The 22,632-nt window shown below is 41.9% G+C and overlaps 1 protein-coding gene across 2 annotated transcripts; it reads left to right on the plus strand.

Annotated features, from left to right (window-relative positions):
- The first annotated feature begins 1,790 nt into the window (after positions 1-1,790).
- LOC125550438 (putative 3,4-dihydroxy-2-butanone kinase) lies at positions 1,791-10,666 on the plus strand. Of its 2 annotated transcripts, XM_048713433.2 has the most exons (20): positions 1,791-2,006; positions 2,126-2,199; positions 2,281-2,344; positions 3,806-3,918; positions 4,010-4,057; positions 4,903-4,974; positions 5,062-5,151; positions 5,940-6,113; positions 6,215-6,298; positions 6,859-6,914; positions 7,464-7,594; positions 7,965-8,057; positions 8,472-8,536; positions 8,888-9,031; positions 9,116-9,159; positions 9,416-9,499; positions 9,587-9,654; positions 9,777-9,889; positions 9,962-10,057; positions 10,248-10,666. In XM_048713433.2, the coding sequence occupies exons 1-20, from the start codon at positions 1,967-1,969 to the stop codon at positions 10,377-10,379; spliced, it is 1,785 nt and encodes a 594-aa protein (XP_048569390.1). In that variant the 5' UTR covers positions 1,791-1,966; the 3' UTR covers positions 10,380-10,666. The 2 variants fall into 2 exon arrangements, with proteins under 2 accessions (XP_048569390.1, XP_048569391.1); XM_048713434.2 differs by lacking the exons at positions 1,791-2,006; positions 2,126-2,199; positions 2,281-2,344 and adding an exon at positions 2,500-2,864.
- The last annotated feature ends 11,966 nt before the right edge of the window (positions 10,667-22,632 follow it).

Consider the following 22,632-nt stretch of genomic DNA (forward strand, 5'->3'; position numbering starts at 1 on the left):
GTAGTAGTGCGCAGACCCCCCTGCCAACATTGCGGTCAAGGGCTTGCTGCTTGGCTGCGTCGCGTGTCCCCTGTCGGTCTTGCGACAACTTAGAGCAGAGCCGTGGGAGGAGGTCTTCAGAGGAAGTGAAGGTGCGATGACAAGCACAAGAGACGTGAAGAAGTGGGGTGCCTGCAGAACACTGGAGTGTGGAACCGCCAGAGAGATAGCGGGAGAGGAGGGGGCTGGCTGGCTTGGTAAGACACACGAACACCATATTTGGCCACAACGGTGGTGAAGGAGCACGTACGATGGGGAGATAGAAAGAAAGAGAAGGAGCCAATGCCTGGGAATGTGTGGATACGGTTGTTCGATGGGGATAGAGATAACGAGGGGGCACAAAGTGGTGCTTGGGCCCCATGAGGCAGGCGTGTCTTGGCGGGCGAACGATCCGGCGCTGAACCGGTCGGCTGATTCTAAATCTTTCCCATTTTTTAAAATTAGATGGTTCCTTTTGTTTGTGGAGAAATATAGCATTTTTCTTTTCCAAATTTCTAACCAGCGCTGCGGTTGAGGGCTTGTTTCTTGGCTACGTCGTGTGTCCCCATCGCCCTTGCGACAACTCAGAGCAGAGCCATGGGAGGAGGTCTCTAGAGGAAGTGAAGGTGTGGTGGGGAGCATAAGAGCCATGAAGAAAGTGGGGTGTCGGCGGAGCGTTGGAGAGTGGAGCCGCCAGAGAGATAGAGGAAGAGGGTGGGGATTGGCTGACTGGGGAGGCACATGAACACCGGGTTTGACCACAGCGGCGTCAGAGGAGCACGTGGGAGAGATAGAAAGAAAGAAAAGAGGGAGTCAATGCTCTGGGAATGCATGGATAAGGTTGCTCGGTGGAGATAGAGATAACGAGGGGGCACAGAGCGGTGCATGGGCCCCGGGAGGCAGGCAGGTGTGGGTGGGCAAACAATCTAGCGCTTAGCCGGTCGGCGATTCTAAATCTTTTCCATTTTCAAAAGTGGATGGTTCCTTTTTGTTTATGAAGAAATACAATTTTTTCCGAATTTCTAAACAACGTTGCAGTCGAGGGCTTGCTGCTTGACAGCGTCACGTGTCCCCCGTCAGCCTTGCAACGACTCAGAGCGGAGCCATGGAAGGAGGTGTCTAGAGGAAGTGAAGGTGTGCCGGGGATCGCAAGAGTCGTGAAGAAGTGGGGTGTCAACGGAGCGCTAGAGAGATAGAGGGAGAGGAGGGGGGAGGGCGGTTGGGGAAGGCACAGGAAAACCGGGTTTGACCGTAGCGGAGGCTGAGGAGCACGGGGGAGAGATAGAAAGAAGCAAAAGAGGAAGTCAACGCCCGGAAATGCGTGGATAAGGTTGTTCGGTGGAGATAGAGATATCGAGAGGGGACAAAGCGGTGCGTGGGCCCCACGAGGCAAGCGCGTGCTCGCAAGCGACCGACCTGGCGCTCAGCCAGTGGACCGATTTTAAATCTTTCCCATTTTGTACGGTGAACCGTTTCTTTTTGTCTGTGGCGAAATACACAGTAGTTATTTTCTTCCTTCATTTCCATTGGCCCTAATTTGTAACCAGCGTATATTTGCCCATCGTCAATGCGTTATCTCAGTCTTTACAATGAAAATGGAAAACTGGAAACAACGCATAGAAGTCCACGTCAGACGAGGGGGGGCCGTAATTGCAGTGTAAATTCCGAGCGGGCGGTTCTACCAAAAGAGGGACCTGACTGTAATTCCATCGTTATCCATTTCGTCAGTGGACTGCTAATCCGCGCCTATAAAAGGATAATCCTCCCCACCCCACCCCACCCCACCCCACTTCAACTCGAGCAAGCAAGGGGAAGAAAAAGGCCACAGGAACCAGGGGCGGCGACTCGCTTCGTACTGCTCGCCCCCCGCTTCTCCCCCCACCCCAATCTCTCCGCCGGCGATCGCCGGGGCGCGCGCGCGCCGCCGCCGGGAGGCCTCCCCCTCGCCATGGCCCTGCAGGGGAAGAAGCTCATAAACAACCCCGACGGTACTCCCCGCGCCCATTCCCTCCGTTTTCCGCCGATTTCCGGTGGGTTTTGGTCGATTCTAGGGTTTAATCGCCGTCGCTGCCCTCGGCGGGGCTTCGGGTCGGTCCCGCTTTTGCAGATGTGGTGACTGAGTTCATCGAGGGGCTGGTGGAGACCTACCCGGGCCTGCAGTACCTGGACGGGTTCCCTGAGGTGAGAACACTGTTCGCTGGGTAATGGTTCCGATGATGCTTGGGACCGTTCCGTGACGAAATTCCCCTACAATGTGTGCAGATTAAAGTTGTTCTTCGCGCTGATGCTGTGGGCGGTGCCTATGACAAGGTTGCTGTCATCTCAGGTACGTCCCTGTTGGGAACTCGGCCTTGTGAATGCGATGCTTCATTTGGTGCAAATGTTCAGTTCTTTTTTATGTTGATTGCTCTCTGTGTAAAGTTATGTTGATTGCTCTCTGTGTAAAATGCAGTATGTATGGTATGACCCAGCTTGGAGATCACAACTTACAACGTTTGTAGGGTTTGCCTCTTTATGCTGGTTACTGACTGAATTTGCCAATGAAGCGTGTCATCTCGCATATCTAGTTTTATATGCGATTCTGAAAATTCTAATGAGTTCAGCATAAGGATGCCTTTTTAGTTTTGCAAGTTCTGCAGTAGTATGAATGTATGATGGCAGTCATACTCTTGGTTGCTTACGATTACATGATATCTCAAAATGCAAGGTTCATTGTACGGCACGAGTACAATCTCGGATCTGTGCTTGGTGCTATTGATGTTGGAGGGCACAGGACAGTGTATACCTAGATGGACTGCACCCTGTGGCATTTTGATAGAAAAGGCATGCTTCTTGCCCATGTGCAGGTGGTGCATTGTGGTCCCCACCAGGAAGATCCATTGTGTTTTTTGTGTTGTTTGCACACTGTTTTCATGTATGCATAGACTGCTCATCTAAGAGTTGTATTGAACACTCATGTTTCTCATGAACCCAAAATTTGTAGCACTCATAGATTTCATGATGAACAAAGTAAAATGCGCTATTACCATATTTACTGACAGTATGTGATCTGTTAGCCTCTATCCTCAACAGTTACCACTATATTATCCGAGAGGCGTGTAGGGCATGTGGGGCACTGTGTTGGTCTTTGTGCCTGAACTATGCCTAGACACTAGAGCTATGTTATTGCAAGGTGCCTGTACATCTTGTAGCAATAGACTTGGAGCCTACATTCATGAGCTTGTAGTCTATTACTTATTACCAGCTCATTCATTTTTAATATAGCTGATATGATTGAACAAAACTAGCCATCTAATTTTGCTTACGATTGCTGAAGAGTAAATACACCCACCTCTCATGAAAAACCTGTACTGAGGTTAACCTGCAATGAGTTAGTTGTCATCAGTAATATGATACATCAGAGCTATAGCTTGAATGTACTCAGTTTGAATATTATCTGTGGTTACTGTTTATTTATGAAATTTTTTCTGCTGGTTCTACCAAACTGTGAACTGGTTCCTAGGAAACATGCATCCGAGTCTGCTATTACTCTTGGTAGCTGTAAATGTTATCTTCTGATGTATTTGTCAAAGATTTAGCAAATATGCATCCGAGTCTGCTATTACTCTTGGTAGCTGTAAATGTTATCTTCTGATGACTGATACAAAAGTTAAGTCGATATTCTTATAGATTATTGTTCTTCCTGCATAAACAAACATGTCAACTACTTACTTTTAGCCAGGATTTTATATTATTGAGACCATAGAATACAATCTTATCTGTACTATAATACTAATTTTATTCTTAGGTGGTGGAAGTGGTCATGAGCCAGCCCATGCGGGATTTGTTGGGCCAGGAATGTTGACAGCTGCTGTTTCTGGAGATGTTTTTGCTTCTCCACCTGTTGATTCTATTTTAGCTGTATGTTTCTTTCAATAAAACTGTGTCAACCTGCTTTCACTGCTAAGATTGCTCTAGCTCACATTTTTTGCACTGTATGTTTGTTTTGTAGGCTATTCGAGCTGTAACGGGCACCATGGGATGCCTTCTGATAATAAAGGTACTCAGTAGTTTCTATTATGAAAGGACATTCATTAGTTAATAGGAACAACATAATGCATCTGAAGTTTGCTTTATCTGATGTTTGCGAAGTTGGGATTGATCAATGCCAATTTGATTCTCAGAAAGATTTCCTATCGTTTTCTTCACCTGTTTAATTCTGTGTACTGTTTAGACAAATACGTCTATGGATGGACAGGGGGCTCAACTTTTAGCACAGATTCCTGAAAATAAACTTGGGACAAACTAAATTGCTAGCTGTAGATATGGTCGATTGGATTTTCTTGAAAGGCAATTTTGTCTGTGTAGAGTGTACAGAGCTAAGAATTTGACTTGGGGGTTGAATTTTGCATATTTGTTAAGTTCTTGGCAATTTTACCGGTGAAGGTCTGTGGTCTCTCTCCTGCTCAAAGTGCTATGCAAGCTCCTGGAGACACTAGCTGTGGTGAAAGACTGAGAAGGAATGGAGGGAACACCCTCAATATTTATTTGTAGTATTATAATTATTTTGAGGAAATGTTCTTGAGGTGAGAAATACAGTCAAAGAAAACAAACATTACACTTAAAATCTTTTTATTTATGATGTTGACACCGTTCTCTACTGATTATTGGATGAAGGCTATCCTTGACCTATGCTCAAAAAGGAAAAACCTAGCCACTGCCCACTGGGGCTTACTTGGCTATAGATGCATGTGTGGTGCTGTTATGCTGGTGTTGTTTCCCAAAAATTTAATCTGTAGTGCTTGTTTCTGTTTATGTTATTGTATTTTGTTCTAGTTGCACTACATTCTGTTCTCCAAGGTACACTGCATTCTGTACTCACGTTCTGTTGTCGGACATTTGCAGAACTACACTGGTGATAGACTTAATTTTGGATTAGCTGCTGAGCAGGCAAAATCTGAAGGCTATAAGATAGAGGTTGATGAGCATATAACATCTTACGACCTTAGTATAGCATACCATATTAAAATCAGCTTGTAATCAGCATTTATCCACCAATTGCAGATGGTAATTGTTGGAGATGATTGTGCCCTTCCCCCGCCTCGGGGGATAGCTGGTAGAAGAGGTTTAGCAGGAACAATTCTTGTGCATAAGGTATTCCATTGTGGCCATTGCCTTTTCGATTTTAGATTCTTGTTTTATGCATTTTGGTGATTACTGCTGTGTTACACTTCTTGATTTGTTAAGCAATGCACCTAGGAAAATCCCTTCCAATAGATCTACCACTTGTTCATGCATTTTTCTGGTTTGACCAGCTTGTATCTTGTCTAAACAAACCGATGGTGCCTAGTTATTAGGTGCTAGCCTGCTAGATGAGGAAATCATAGTAGCAGACATTAACCAGGAATTATTTTGACTGATGAGGCACTATCTTTTTTCCTGTTTGTACTTAATAAAACTGATACTATGTGGTGAACAAATTCCGTCATTGTGGTTGTCTTAATTGATACTATGTGAGGCCAGCATTATGTGCATCATGTCCATTAACCTGCAGCGTGAGGCTTAGCTTTGCGACCTCTATTTCCTTGCTTATCATGTTTGTCAGTTAGTTTCAAAAGGTTAGTGCTAAGTAAGATGTGAAATAATCAGGGTTTGTTAGGAAGGATCTGATCTGACTTGTGGACCAAGGAGTTATACATATAATGGACTAATGTGTAAGCCTCAGGCTCATCAAAGGAGGTTTCTCCTCCACATACCCTGTCCCTGTCGATGTCATTAGTGCCACAGTGCAGCCACCACCTCATCGCTACATTCTCACGAACTTGGGCTGTGACAGTGTCCACCAACATTTTGTGGTCATCCTAACTTGAATAGAAAACCAATGCCTTGTTGTAAATATTTCCTGCTGTTCTCTGAAGTCTTCACTTCGTTTGATTCTACAGGTTGCTGGGGCTGCTGCAGATGCTGGCTTATCTCTTGCAGATGTTGCTGCAGAAGCAAAACATGCATCTGAGGCTGTTGGTACAATGGGAGTAGCACTTTCTGTTTGCACGTTGCCTGGGCAAGTGACATCTGATCGTTTAGGTCCTGAGCAAATTGAGCTTGGCCTTGGAATTGTAAGTCTAGACGGCATCAACAATTGTCTGCTTTCAGTATACCCAAGAGCTGCAAACTTTATTTTTTTCCAAATACAGTAAGCATCTGATTTGTTTCCCAGCATGGAGAACCTGGTGCTGCTGTTGTTGAGCTACAGACGGTTGATGTGGTGGTCGAACATGTTCTTAAGCAGATATTATCACAGGTGTGGTTGGTGATATGCAATTTATTTATTTCTATCCTCTCTTGTGTTTCTCCATTTCTCCTTTAGTTCACTGCAAGCACTGAACTGTTGTTAGACATCTGTCCAATCTTTATCAGTCATGTTTGAGTACAATGAAATCATGTTTTTTATTCTTTGTGAAATTCAACACTAAGCTAAGCTTAGCTAGCTATAATTTGTTCTGAAATACCAAAAGGTGAAGTTTGCAGAAGGTTATGAAAATAACTAGGGTAGGTCCTACTAGTAATAAAGAGGCCATTGCCTGAATGCCAAGGAAAGGAGTGGAATGGGGGTTGAAAGTTTGGGTGGGACTCTCCTTCCATTGCATCAGTTTACCTTGATTTAATCATTTCACAAGCACTTAAGGTTAATGCTGAAAGGACAGTAGCCTTCAGTAAGAAAGAGAACTCGTGCTGTTCCTGTCCTGGTATAAAGTTTAATTTTCGTAGATACTGTTTCAGTGTGAGTTTCTGCCAACTAATGTTACTTGTATTTACTAGTCTTGTTACTTTTGCTTATTGTGTGGTCTTTCGTATTTGCAGGAAACTCAGTATCTTCCTATCACAAGAGGGAGCAATGCTGTTCTCCTAATCAATGGGTAACTACAAATCTGAGCATTTTTGTTACTTTAGGAGTTGATTTTTACCATCAGAAAATTACCAGCACAAATACTGAATATGACTAGGATAGTTATATGGGTCTGCAATGTATTTCACCATTTGCAGCTTTCACAGTGATTAGAGAATTTAGTACTTAAGATGTCGGTTCTGGAGAAATTCGACTATGCCCATTATCTATCTAGTTATCCATTTCTATTACAATGGAAAATGTCCCCAGGAAACTGACTGGTATGTGACGCTAGGACTGAAGCAGACATTGATTTAGCATTTTTAGGAGACTGAATACCATCTCTCAGTGGCTTCAGTAAGATTAAAGGGGTCTGAAACTAGGACCAACTGTCAAACTCAGACTAAGTGTTGTTAATTTTACCCATGAACCATCTTCCATATTAATCACTGCCATAAATCTACTGTGGCAAACTTTGATATCTTTGGAGGTGCATTACTGTATCAGTTCCTTTATCTGCATTGTTTACATTATGAATCAAGTAAGTCATGTTACTTTGTTGTCTAATACCATCTTACAGATTAGGTGCTACTCCTGTCATGGAGCTTATGATTGCAGCAAGAAAAGCGGTGCCTGAGTTACAGTTGGAGTATGGGATTGCTGTTGACAGAGTCTACACTGGCACATTTATGACATCACTTGATATGGCTGGTTAGTTCTTGTATGGATCTTTCTAAGAGAACCTTGATATCTGCTAAAGGCCCTAAGATAATCTGTGGCTAAGCTTTATGAACATCTCTCCACTTTAATTACTACTTTAGTGACCTAGAACGTCTTATATTAGTTTACAGAGGGAGTAATTAGTATCACACATATATTATGATGATCTGGGTGGTTGCTTGAACATGTATCCGCATTAATTTCATTTGACCAATTGCTGATTATCTAGCCACTTCACTTTTCTGCTAATGTGTTGTATTCTGCATTTTCATCGGATATGCAATCATTTGACTTGTGGCTAATTCCTTGGTTTATTATGAATGGCATATATTAAATACTTTAAATTATGTTTTCATTGCAGGACTTTCTATCACCATTATGCGATCAGATGAAAACATTTTGCAGCGACTTGACGCTCCCACTAAAGCTCCAGCTTGGCCTGTTGGTTCTGAAGGTAGTTATCTTGCTAGCAGAAAACTAGTTGCATGTCTGCAGCCGTTAGCCACTAATATCTGTATTCTAGGTTTTTGATGTGATGGGTTTTCTAGTTCTGTGCCTTCTGTTACTAGCCTTTTGTTTTTGAGAATACTTAAGTTTACGTTATTGGTGATCTTTAGCACAACTACACTTTCAAACTCTTTCTGTACAACCTTTAATTGGAGGCTGCAGAACCAGGCTAGTTTGGGTGCAGAAAATAGCAGGATTTTTTTTTGAACTGAATGTAGAGTGCGAAGTTACCAGCGTTTTAAATATATTTTTGGTTTTATCACACATCATTTAGTATTAGTTTGTTACAAAAGAAGGCTTTAAGCTCTGATACAACATTTTTGCCGTCCAACCACCAGTTTTCTAATGATGTTTATTGTAGGAAATCGCCCACCAGCAAAATTCCCGGTTCCAGTACCACCATCACCTTCAATGAAGGATGATGAGGTAAAGTAAAATCCTCTTCCCTGAGGCTGTAATGCTGGTAGTAGGTTCACCTTCGCTTTTATTTAGAAATATACAACTATACAAGAACCTCATAATGCTATTGACTGGTTCTGCATGGGTTGTATTTATAAAGGTCTATTCCAGTTATTGTCTAGATAGCAATTTTTTTAAAGATACCAGAGGAAAGGTGAGGAGAACACAGTGGTAATAAAAAGGAGAACTATGAAAACATTTTTCTTGTCTGACAGCAAGTTTAGCAAATACCAGTGTGAAGTTTTGACCATACTGGAATATGCATGTCAGTTGCCACTCCCAATTTCTTAAGCATGATGGTTAGCTATTGTTCTGCAGATTCTTTCAGAACGCCAGGAACTAAGCAAGCAAGGCTGTATGTTGGAGGCCGCTATTGAAGCAGCTGCTAAAGAACTCATTGATCTCAAGGATAACCTAAATGATTGGGACAGTAAAGTCGGTGACGGTGACTGTGGAACTACGGTAGGTCTAGTAGGGTTTATCAACTTAGTGTTTGTCCGATGAGAGCTGTTTTAAGATTCATTACTGGCTGATTTTTTTTTCCAGATGTATAGAGGTGCAACAGCTATTCTTGAAGATATGAAAACACGGTAAGTTACAAACAATGCATATTATTGATGTGCGACTCCCCGTACCTAGTATTCGCATGTAATTCTTGTAAAGATTCACTGTTTAAGGACAGCATTTCTTTCTGCGTCATGGTCCTGTTTTTTCATTCAAACCCTTCTATGTTGGCTGGGGTTTTCCAGTCATCCATACAAGTTGACCTTATTTAAGTCGACTTTCCTCTTTGCCAGTTCCTCTTTACCAGTTAGCATATTTTAAGTCAACTTTCCTCTTTGCCAGTTATCATCTGAACGATGCAGCTGGAACAGTAAATGAGATTGGGTCAACAATCCGGAAGGTGATGGGTGGAACAAGTGGAATCCTGTAAGAAATCTGTGCTTGTCCTTTCCTTGTTGCATTATTGACCAGAATTGAAAACACAAGTAATTATTCTTCTATACTATGCTTCAGGTATGACATACTCTGCAAGGCTGCATATGCAAGCTTAAAACAAAACAAAAATATTACGGCATATGAATGTAAGATATATGTTCATCAATCATTATGATTGAAAGCTTAAGAAACAACATATATTTCATTATGATCCGAGACAACTATCAAGAAATGTGCATACTAAACAAAGTATGCTGCTTTTCCGCAGGGGCTGATGCTTTAGAAGCCTCTATTGCTGCTGTTAGCAAATATGGTGGTGCCAGAGCAGGATATCGCACAATGTTGGATGCTCTGATTCCCGCTTCTACAGTTTTGAAACAGGTTACTTCCCAAGCCTTGCTCTTCCGGCAGTATTATCTTTAATTATGTGATGTATTCATTGTGCTTGAACAGTCTCTTAAAGCTGGGGATGATCCGGTGACTGCATTCATCGCTTCTTCTGAAGCAGCATTAGCTGGCGCTGAATCCACTAAACAAATGCAAGCAAAGGTATGATCTTTCACCTGGCCCTTGCTTAAGAAGAAATATAAACCTATAACTTGCCTTGTCTCGTTCAGCAAAAGCTTTTCTTAAGTTTTTTGAGCTCGTGCAACTGTAGCTCCACTAAAATCTGTATTCTTGTGCCTTTCCCTTTGATTATGCCCGTTCCTGTAGTAATGAGGTTCGGTTGCACTTGCAGGCAGGACGGTCATCGTACATCTCTCCCGACCATCTGGTTTCAATTCCTGACCCAGGAGCAATGGCTGCAGCTGCATGGTACCGGGCCGCAGCGCTTTCGGTGAAGAACAAGCTGCATGCTTCAGAAAGCTAGTAGTAGTGCATGCTATGCCTCATTCACAGTCCAAAATACTATACTGATGGCGAAATCCTCAGGGGCCTTTGTCAATCCCCCTGATTTGATTTCCGCTTGTGCTTTGCATGGGCCGAGAAATCGAGTTCCGTATTGTTTTGTGCTGAGAGCAGTTCAAAGGATTCGTAGACTTATACAAAGGTTGAGTGAAAGTATGCTTTTGCCTTGCTGGCGAAGTGATTATTGTCTGTGCGTGTCCGCGTGGGGTGGTCAATGGTGTTGAAGATTAATGATTGTTGTCTATTTTACCTGAATGGCCCGAACCGCATCAATTTTTCATCTTGACGGTAGTATTTTTTCTCAGCCTTCCGCAGATTTTTGGATGACAATGATGCTTTAGACATAAGGTGCTCATCTGGCCAACTCTAGAGGTATAAACCTGGTGTTCCAATTTTATAAACAAAAATATAAAATACAACATATCATCTTGTTTGGATTGCTATAACTAATTATATAGTTTCCTTCAAACTTGCATTACAAGGTAACAAGAATGGTTAAGATTGTCTAGGTGAGAATCGTGCATTGTGTAGCTAATTGTGTGCATTGTTAATGGGGTAGTTAGGCAGACCTAGGTACCAATGTTTGAAACTAATTTTTCTAGGAGGAATATCTCCAGCCTCTGCATCATTTGTGATCCACACAACCATATTTATTAAACCACAAGTATCATCATCCAATACAATGAAATCAGCAAATGTATTGAAATAACTACAACCAACGAAAATTAGGATATCTACAGAGCCTATTATTGGACTGTCATCCTAACTGGTTGAATAATGTTTAAAACTGATGACTTCAGGCTTGTACTGATGACTTCAGGCTTGTTCGGAATTTCACCAGCTCCATAAAATTCCGAGAGCTGTGAAGCCAGGAAATAGTTGCGCCGCAATTTTTAACTGTAACTCTCACCAACTCCAGGAATGGAATTGTAGAGTGGAGGGGCTCCGAAGAGGGCGTTCGTCTATTCTTTGAGCTATGTGATTTCAGTCTTAGGCGTCCCGTGCAAGCGTAATGTAAATACATACAGCAACTGCTTGCGTTTGAGACGACGTAGGAGTAAAGAATTATACTGTCTTCAGCTTCTGCAGTTGTAACCTACAGATCGGCGCACATGATCCGCGAGTGTTTCTCATAGGATCTAAGGAGTGATTGGACAATCATTCGAAAGAAACCTGCTAACCTGTTGGCTAGTTTATTGAACATTGCTTATGAACTAACTGTACTAACTAAATTGGATGTTTGGAACTGATTACGTAATATAATATGCTACTCCTACAATATATACGATTGTGCACCTAATAATTAGTAAATGCTCCAGGCATGGAACCGCTTGGGTTCGCTTAGCTGAGAACTAATGGACTTACTCTATGCATATATAGATCAGTTTTCAGTAGTAAGTGTACTTGAGTTCCGAATTAACTTCCTGGGCGAAGCTTTACCGCTCTCTACCAACTAGATGCCACTTCTCTGTTAAAAAATTATGCTACTTTATTGATAAATGACATTTTTATTCTTCTTGTAAAATAAAAATTTCTTTTTGTTGTGTGCATCATGTTATGCAGAGGTTCTACATTTGTTCAGTGCGGTTGTATCACCTCAATATACCATTTGAATGAAAATGTCATTCATCTGGTTCAAATAAAAAGGTGATTACGAGTTGTCAAGGTAAAGGAACCTTTGTTGGGATTTTTTTTTATGGAAGACATTACCATGGCACATACGTGTTTATGTGGTATGTTAGATGGTTGGGAAGTTCGACTACATATTCCAATCATTGTGCGCTCAATAAGGGTGGTGTAACCAACCTTTGAGTAGGTAATCTCTTTTCATGTATTTTTTCTGTAAAGTATACAACCATCAATAAAATGTAGATACGCAGTACGATCATTGTGTTGCTCATTTGTTTAAAGCTAGTGCTTTCAAGTATTAGCTAAATCATCACCGTAAAGCTTATAATAATGCAAGAAAAGCTTAGCCAAAAGAAAGAGAGGCTGGGAATTAAGCGAGATTCTTGGCTGGTGCTATAGAATATTGTTCTGCGATAGCTACAGGCAGGGCAAGGATGCTGCCTGCTGCTTAGGGTTCTGCATATCTAATCTGGATAATGTCTGCTTCTTGCCTGTCACAGCTAGTTAGTGCTTCCTGATTAGCTAACTTGCACTGACTGTGAGCATGCGGACCCGAGTACACCTGGCAAAATTAAGGGCGTGCAGGGTTTGGGAGAACACTCACGTGATTGTTTCCTTACACCGTAATAAGTGAAGCCTATCTAATCCCAATCCTAATCACCTGCCTTGTCTCTAGCTAGGACATCTTTTCTGTAAATCGTTTTTATGTTGTTCTTTATGGACTTACGCCCACGGTCTGTCTTAAAATGTAAGATACACTTCACTTTTCAAAATCTCCAATGCATAAACTTTACAATGAAATTTTGTGTAATATGCCTAAAATGGTATATGACTTAATAGAATCTTGCAAAAAAAAACCCAATAATATTAGCCCTCCATGCTCAATCTATTCATAGTTTTAACACATTGACTGTGCATATAACATACTCTTGCAAGAATAAAGTACAGTCTATTCAAAGTTCTAACACATCGACTGTGCCTATATAATTATTGTATTTCTAAGTGGAGGTACTACTATATCCTTATTGGTCTTGAATTTCCTTTCTGGATGGAGTGCCTTATTATGTAGTATATGCAAATGGTAGACTTCAAAGCACAAATGCTCAACGCATGGGTAGTGTTCGTCTCAAAGTTATTGGGTTGGATAAGATATATGGGTGATGGTGATGAAAGTTTGCGAACGCCCTCGATAGATATATCTTCTCGAAATCCGCATCAATTGCCTTGTCCTTGGACGTGATGTCTCGAGCTAAGGTCTGAGCACTGCAGTCCTAAAGTATGAGCTCGTGGACTAGCGATGCTCATTATTTTACCCACTTTCCTTATAATTAGACCATTTTCTCTGGGTCAATTTGTAAGATGAAGGAATGGAGTTCCAGGACCTACCATTAAATGTAAAAGGGAAGTCAGGCAAGGAGATCCACACTCCCCTCTTCTATTTGTTGTAGCTGCTACTAACCTCCGTCCGGGTTTATTGCCCCTCGTATTTTGTGCCAAACTTTGATCATCTATTAAAATAACAAAATATAAATCATATGATACAAAAAGTACATTGTTGGATTTGTATTTGAAAGAACTTTCCCACATACCATGGCATCTTGTTTATTGGACCCCCTCGTGACATATTGTTTATATTTCATTAGTAAAATTTATGGTCAAACTTTAGCCCAGAATAAGAGGGGGCCTAATAAACCCGAACAAAGGTAGTAATATATTTTAGTCTGCCATCAGTGACGCTCTTGCTCAAAGGATCTGGTAAGGCCCCTGCCATTGCAATCCTGCCAAACTTAGCAAACCATACCATGTAGTATCCAGATGAGAACCATATTATTTTGTCAGTCAATGTGTACCAACTGAAGAATCTAAAAGACCTTCTTCACATATTTTCCCTAGCAACTTAGCTCAAAATAATCACTACAAGTCAATATGTTCCCAATCAACATACCTGAAGATAGGATTCAACTCTTCAAGGGCGTTCTGCAATTCCATGTAGGTACTTTGCCTTTCACTTATCTTGGATTGCACCTGTATCACTAAACTGTAGGAGTTTTTCATGTCACCCATATCCAGAATCCAAAGAAGGCTTTCAAGATGGGCTCATTTCTTTAGCTTTGGTGGCAAGCTCCAATTGGTGAATGTAGTTCTGCCTTCTTTGCCCATATTATTCTTAAGCTACCTCAAAGTATATAAGTGGGTAACTGAAGAAGTGGATAAAGGATATCTACTCCAGTGTCACTTGGGCTTAGCCATAGAGTGATATCAACTCTAGTGTTACCAATGTTAAACGTAGTAGAAAACAAAAAATTCGGGCTTACGAGTAAAAACCCATGATCACTATGAAGATGCAAATATATTTGATCTAATATTTACCAACGAATGCAACATAGATTAGAGGTTGGTGAAGATTGTTGATGCAGATTCCTGCAAATCGGATTAAACCACCCAACCACGGGAACCATTTCTTTTCATTCGTGGGTCAAAGGAACGACCCCCCTGCCGCTATCCAAGTGTACGAGATCACCAATCCAGCACAGATTCGCCGTCCAAAAAGAAGACCTACTGGAGACCTGGATATGTAGGTGGAGCAGCCTTACGCCATTGAGAACTTTCTGAGAGGGAGAGAGAGAGAGAGGGTGCAACCTTCAAGCATAGAATTGTGTTTGGAGGGCTTCCCCTCCTCAGGTATTTATAGGCACATGGGAGGAGGCCACCTTAGAGCAGGGGCTCTACCACAATGGGGTGTGGCGCCCCCAACCCTAGCCACCCCAAACTTGCCCCTCAAGGCAAAGGGGGGGGGGTGGCGCTGGCCCCTACATGGGGTTTCCCCCCAAGTGGATGCCCCACTTAGCCCATCCAAGGGAGAATACCTCTAGTGCATCCCCGAATATTCTGGAAGGTTTCAGAACATTCTAAAACCTTCCCGGACCTTTCGGTGGCTTCCATGACACTCCGGGACTTGCCTGGTTTTCCCAAAAAACCCAGTTTTCTCTTTGAAAGATTTTAATCTTCCCAGAACTTTTCCAGTGTGTTTCTCTCGTGCTCCTAACACTTCTAGTACTCAAAAAATCAACGACCCTTAAGCATGTGACCCCGCCGGTTCGATAATGTGTATACTAGACCCGAAACTCTTTCCAGTCAATAATCAATATCATGATCTAGGCATCCATATTGACTCCTACACATATATGAATAATTATTGAGCGAAGCTTTTGTTTCCGTACACAATTCAGTTTACTTCATAATACTTGACAGAACCAAGGGCAAGACTTTTATAGGCACCCTTGTGAACCAACAACTTGATCACAATACTAGGTTATCCTCGTTACCAGTTTTGTTCTCTTTTCTTGTTTCTGTATTTCGGCATCCCGGTGATCCTATCATGCTATCTATGGCCAGACGATGAGGGATACCAAAATACCGAGAGGTCCCTAAGAATATTTTTCCATCATCAGAGGAGCAACTCCCAATCATGAGCTATCAAGTCCCTTGACATACTTTTTCAATGCACCCAAAATTTGATGTTATAATTACCCTCTTACAGATAAAGTTTGCCGAATCCCAAGGTACACTGTCTAGCATGAAGCTAATAACAACATGATGATGTGTTCTCGTAGTATATTATTTAGTTGGGTCTGTTCAACATCATTGTTCTGATAACAATGTGCTCTCACTGTCACCTAGGTTTGCAACGTTCTACATGGCTTGATCCAAGCGCCAATTCTTTATAGCTAGAGAGGCCATGGTTGCACTTGGGATGTTCCTTCTGCTTTACTGACTGGACAAGGGAGTTACGTAGACATCAAGCTCAGCCAGCCTACGCTGCAATTGATGTCGCTCCTTAGAGGCCTTGCCCATGATGGACATGGCCTTCAATCTGGCTTCATCATGCCTCGGGTTGCCCTAATTTCTCCATCACTTAGCTTCATCTCGCTTTTGTCCATGGCTTGTGGTTCTTCGGCTTTGAACTTGTGTAGTCAAGGGTCCTTAAGACCGTCATCATGGCTTACTTTGGGCATATCCACTATGTAACACTCCTGGACCGAGGCTGCCTACCACAGGCGTAATGGCACCGCGGCTGACAGTCGCTTCCCCACAGACTCGATAGTCTCCTCATCCTGGTATTCCATCTCTTCAATTCCTCCCCGAGCACTTCAGTGGCAGTGAGGTTTTCGATATTCGGGATCAGGTGGCTGGTGGGCGGGTCAAAAATAAATTGACCTCTTGCTGCTCCTGGGCCTGATAAGACGCCAAGCCCAGGAAAACAATCTCATGGCGAGAACCCGCGACACACTTCATGATGTCAAATTTGATGAGTTGTCCTAGAGAGAAGTTTTTGATCTGGCCGAGGTGGACAGTCGAGTCGTCGGCGAACGTGGTAGTGTCAAAGACAAACATCTACCCGACGCGTAGATCACGGGGTATTCAAACAGAGACCCCATCAGACCTCTGCATGCACCAAGTGGTACCTGCATGGGCTACCACTTTCAAAGATGATTCTAATAGATCCCTCGGTAGGGTATCCCATCATGGTGATTAGGTCGAAGGAGAAACAAGGATGCGAGTTTATCTAGTTTCAGGCCCTCTAGATGGAGGTAAAACCCTAATCCTACTCTGTATATTGCGATTGGGGTGTATAGTGTACATGCATGAACCAAGGGACTGTATGATGTCTATCGACTAGCTTGGCCCTGATTTATATAACATATCGACCCCCTAGGGTTACACGAGTAGTTAGCTATTATCGGTGGAGGAGTCCTCCATGGCTCCATCTTCCTTGACTTGTACGACAAGGCTTCGGAGTCTCCAATGTAGAGCGCTACGGGCTGCCATGATGGCCGAGGGTGGAACTGATACGTCCATTTTGCATCATGTTTTCCCACTGTTATTTATAATGTTTGATGCATAATAATGCTTTATGGAGTAATTGTAATGCCTTTTCTCTCATAATATGCAAGGTTTACACAAAGAGGGAGAATACCGACAACAGGAATTCTGGACCTGAAAAAGCTACATCAGAGATACCTATTTTGCACATCTCCAAATGAGCTAAAATCTTACGGAGAATTATTTTGGAATATATAATAAATATTAGAGCAAATAACTACCAGAGGGGGTGATGACCCACAAGTGTAGGGGATCTATCGTAGCCTTTTCGATAAGTAAGAGTGTCGAACCCAACGAGGAGCAGAAGGAAATGATAAGCAGTTTTCAGTAAGATATTCTCTGCAAGCACTGAAATTATCGGTAACAGATAGTTTTGTGATAAGGTAATTTGTAACGAGTAGCAAGTAATAAAAGTAAATAAGGTATAGCAAGATGGCCCAACCCTTTAAAGGACAAGCCTGGACAAACTCTTATATGAAGGAAAGCGCTCCTGAGGACACATGGGAATTATCGTCAAGCTAGTTTTCATCACGTTCATATGATTCACATTCGGTACTTTGATAATTTGATATGTGGGTGGACCAGTGCTTGGGTACTGTCCTTACTTGGACAAGAATCCCACTTATGATTAACCCCCATTGCAAGCATCTGCAACTACAACAGAAGTATTAAGGTAAACCTAACCATAACATGAAACATATGGATCCAAATCAGCCCCTTATGAAGCAACGCATAAACTAGGGTTTAAGCTTCTGTCACTCTAGCAACCCATCATCTACTTATTACTTCCCAATGCCTCCCTCTAGGCCCAAACAATGGTGAAGTGTCATGTAGTCGACGTTCACATGACACCATTAGAGGGATGACAACATACATCTCATCAAAATATTGAACGAATACCAAATTCACATGACTACTTATAGCAAGACTTCTCCCATGTCCTCAGGAACAAATATAACTACTCACAAAGCATATTCATGTTCATAATCAGAGGGGTATTAATATGCATAATGGATCTGAACATATGATCTTCCACCAAGTAAACCAACTAGCATCAACTACAAGGAGTAATCAACACTACTAGCAACCCACAGGTACCAATCTGAGGTTTGGATACAAATATTGGATACAAGAGATGAACTAGGGTTTGAGATGAGATGGTGCTGGTGAAGATGTTGATGGAGATTGACCCCCTCCCGATGAGAGGATCGTTGGTGATGACGATGGTGATGATTTCCCCCTCCCGGAGGGAAGTTTCCCCGGCAGAACAGCTCCACCGGAGCCCTAGATTGGTTCCGCAAAGGTTCCGCCTCGTGGCGGCGGAGTTTCGTCCCGTGAGCTAGCTTATGATTTTTTCTCGGATGAAAGACCTCATATAGCAGAAGATGGGCATCTGAGGGCCACCAAGGGGCCCATGAGGCAGGGGGCACGCCCAGGGGGGTAGGGCGCGCCCCCACCCTCGTGGCCAGGGTGTGGGCCCCCTCTGGTGGATTCTTTCTCCAGTATTTTTTATTAATTCCAAAAATGACTTCCGTGAAGTTTCAGGACTTTTGGAGCTGTGCAGAATAGGTCTCTAATATTTGCTCCTTTTCCAGCCCAGAATTTCAGCTGCCGGCATTCTCCCTCTTCATGTAAACCTTGTAAAATAAGAGAGAATAGGCATAAGTATTGTGACATAATGTGTAATAACATCCCATAATGCGATAAATATCGATATAAAAGCATGATGCAAAATGGATGTATCAACTCCCCCAAGCTTAGACCTCGCTTGTCCTCAAGCGAAAGCCAATATCGAAAAATATGTCCACATGTTTAGAGATAGAGGTGTCGATAAAATAAAATACGAAAATGAGGGCATCATGATCATTCTTAGAACAACAATATATATATATTGTCATATGATCTCTTATGCTAAATTAACAATTCATTCACATACTCAAGTATGAATCAAAAACTTCATTGAAAACTAACAAACTATAATTTCAGTCATTGAAGCAATTGCAATTTATCGTAACATAGGAAAGAGTCAATATAAGAGCTTTTCAGCAAGTCCACATACTCAACCATCATTTACTCTTTCACAACTGCTAACACTCACGTGATATTTATGGTTATGAAGTTTTAATCGGACACAGAGAAAGATAGGGGCTTATAGTTTTGCCTCCCAACGTTTTACCTCAAGGGTAATGTCAACAATAGTAGTTCATGAAAACCCACATCCAATTAGCCATATATATCAGGATCTTTCCAACACATTGTGCTTGCCAATGGATAAAATGTAAAAAGGAAAGGTGAAGATCACCATGACTCTTATATGAAGTATAAGATATAAGTAAAAGATAGACCCTTCGCAGAGGGAAGCAGAGGTTGTCATGCGCTTTTATGGTTGGATGCACAAAGTCTAAATGCAAAAGAACGTCAATTTATATTGCCACTTGTGATATGGACCTTTATTATGCAGTCCGTCGCTTTTATTTCTTCCACATCACAAGATCGTATAAAGCTTATTTTCTCCGCACTAATAAATCATACATATTTAGAGAGCAATTTTTATTGCGTGCACTAATGACAACTTACTTGATGGATCTTACTCAATCCATAGGTATATATGGTGGACTCTCATGGCAAAACTGGGTTTAGGGATATTTGGAGGCACAAGTAGTATCTCTACTTGGTGCAAAGAAATTGGCTAGCAAGAGAGGGAAAGGCAAGCTCAACATGTTGGATGATCCATGACAATATAATTTATCTCAGATGTAAGAAAACATAACCCATTACGTTGTCTTCCTTGTCCAACGTCAACTCTTTAGCATATCATACTTTAATGAGTGCTCACAATTATAAAAGATGTCCAAGATAGTATATTTATATGTGAACCTCTATTTCTTTATTACTTCCTATTAATTGCAACGATGACCAAAACTATGTTTGTCAACTCTCAATAATTTTTATTCATCATACTCTTTATATGTGAGATCATTACTCTCCATAAGATCCATATGATCTCTTTATTTATTTTTTATTTCTTCTCTTTTATTCTATTCCCTCAAGATCATAGCAAAATAATTAAGCCCTTGACTCAACACTAATCTTTATTATATATAGCTCACAGACTCGATTACATAAGAAAGATCATAAAGCAAAACTCATAACTAGATCATACTAAAACTTTATTCTACTAGATCAAGATATTATCAAAAGGATCAAACTAAGAAAAACGGTAAAGATAAAAGGTGTGATGGTGATACGATACCGGGGCACTCCCCCAAGCTTGGTAGTTGCCAAGGGGAGTGCCCATACCCATGTGTTTATGTTTCCTTCCTCGGAGGTGGTGATGAAGGAGTTGTTGATGATGTAGGCTTGTCGTCCATCTTCCAAGGCATAGGCTTACCATCATAGAAGGATGATCGAGTCTCCAGGATCCTCAAATCTGCAGCCAAACTCATCCTCTTGAATCTATATTCATACTCCCAGTTTTGGTTTTGCAGGTCATAGATCTGGGCTTGGAGGCGCTCGATTTTCTCGTGAAGCTTGAAGATGGCCTCCCCAATGTCCTTGGCGTCCAACTTGTGGTTGTTGGTGAACTCCGTGATCATTATGTGATTGGAGTCGAGTCCACGCTCCACCATCTCCTCACACTTGAAAACTTGTTGCTCCAATGCCTCGAGCCTTGTCTCCGTGCTTCCGGTCCTCCTTGGTCCCTCAACATCGCAGATGTGCAACAACCCCTCACGCATCTCAATGGTTTGAGGGTGTTGCAGCACCTCCGCGAGGTAGGGGTTGATGACCTTCTCGAAGAACTTGTCCTTGGGGGCACTTGAAGACGACATGGCGACCTAGGTGTGTCAGAAAAACAGCTCGAAACAAAGAGAGGAGATATTTGCGTGACACAGTGGTCAAAACCTTCGGGATATTATATAGTGAATTTTTACTGACCAAAACAAGTATCGTGCAAGAAAACGGAGTCCGGAGAGTGCACGAGGTGCCCACGAGGCAGGGGGCGCGCCCAGGGGGGTAGGGCGCACCCTCCACCCTCGTGGAAGCCTCGGGTCCTTTCCGGTCTGCTTCTTATTTTTCTATTTTCTTAAATATTCCAAAATGGAGAAAAGTTGCCATTAGAACTGTTTTGGAGTCGGTTTACTTACTGTACCACGTACCTATTCCTTTTCAGAGTCTGAAACATTCTGGAAAGTGTCCCTTATGTATTCCTCCGGGGTTACGGTTTCAATAACATTAGTTTCAACATTTATAGGATTACCTGAGATATAATGTTTGATTATTTGACCGTTCACCACCTTCGGATTTGTGCCTTCGAAGTTGTTGATTTTTATGGCACCGGAGCGATAGACCTCCTCGATGACGTAAGGACCTTCCCATTTAGAGAGAAGTTTGCCCGCAAAAAAATCTTAAACGAGAGTTGTATAGCAATACATAATCACCTACACTCACGCTTTTGTATCCTTTTATCATGCCATATTTTAACTTTTTCTTTAAACAACTTGGAATTTTCATAATCCTGGGTTCTCTATTCATCAAGTGAGCTAATGTCAAAAAGCCTCTTCTCACTGGCAAGTTTGAATTCATAGTTGAGCTCTTTAATAGCCCAATATGCCTTATGTTCTAATTCAAGAGGTAAGTGACATGCTTTTCCATAAACCATTTTATACGGAGACATACCCATAGGATTTTTATATGCAGTTCTATAAGCCCATAATGCATCATCAAGTTTCTTGGACCAATTCTTTCTAGATCTATTAACAGTCTTTTGCAAAATTAATTTAAGCTCTCTATTACTTAATTCTACTTGGCCACTAGACTGTGGGTGATAAGGAGATGCAATTCTATGATTAACATCATACTTAGCAAGAATTTTACGAAAGGCACCATGAATAAAATGTGAACCACCATTAGTCATTAAATATCTAGGGACTCCAAACCTCGGAAAAATAACTTCTTTAAGCATCTTAATAGAGGTGTTATGATCAACACTACTAGTTGGAATAGCTTCTACCCACTTAGTAACATAATCAACAGCAACTAAAATATGAGTATACCCATTAGAGGAAGGAAACGGTCCCATATAATCAAAGCCCCAAACATCAAATGGTTCAATAACAAGTGAATAATTCATAGGCATTTCTTGACGTCTACTAATATTACCAATTCTTTGACATTCATCACAAGATAAGACAAACTTACGGGCATCCTTGAAGAGTGTAGGCCAATAAAAACCGGATTGCAATACCTTATGTGCGGTTCTATCTCTAGCATGGTGTCTGGTACGTCTCCAACGTATCTATAATTTTTGATTATTCCATGCTATATTATATTCCGTTTTGGACATTATTGGGCTTTATTATACACTTTTATATTATTTTTGGGACTAACCTATTAACCGGAGGCCCAACCCAGAATTGCTGTTTTTTTTGCCTATTTTAGGCTTTCGTAGAAAAAGAATATCAATCGGAGTCCAAACGGAATGAAACCTTCAGGAACGTGATTTTCGGAACGAACATGATCCAGAGGACTTGGACCATACGTTAAGACATCAACCAGGAGGCCACGAGGTAGGGGGGCGCACCTACCCCCCTGGGCGCGCCCTCCACCCTCGTGGGCCCCCTATTGCTCCACCGACGTACCCCTTCCTCCTATATATACCTACGTACCCCCAAACTAACAGATACGGAGCCAAAACCCTAATT

The sequence above is a fragment of the Triticum urartu genome, chromosome 4A (genome assembly GCF_056163025.1).
Source record: "Triticum urartu cultivar PI428250 chromosome 4A, HENAU_Tu73, whole genome shotgun sequence".
NCBI classification, from domain to species: Eukaryota; Viridiplantae; Streptophyta; class Magnoliopsida; order Poales; family Poaceae; genus Triticum; species Triticum urartu.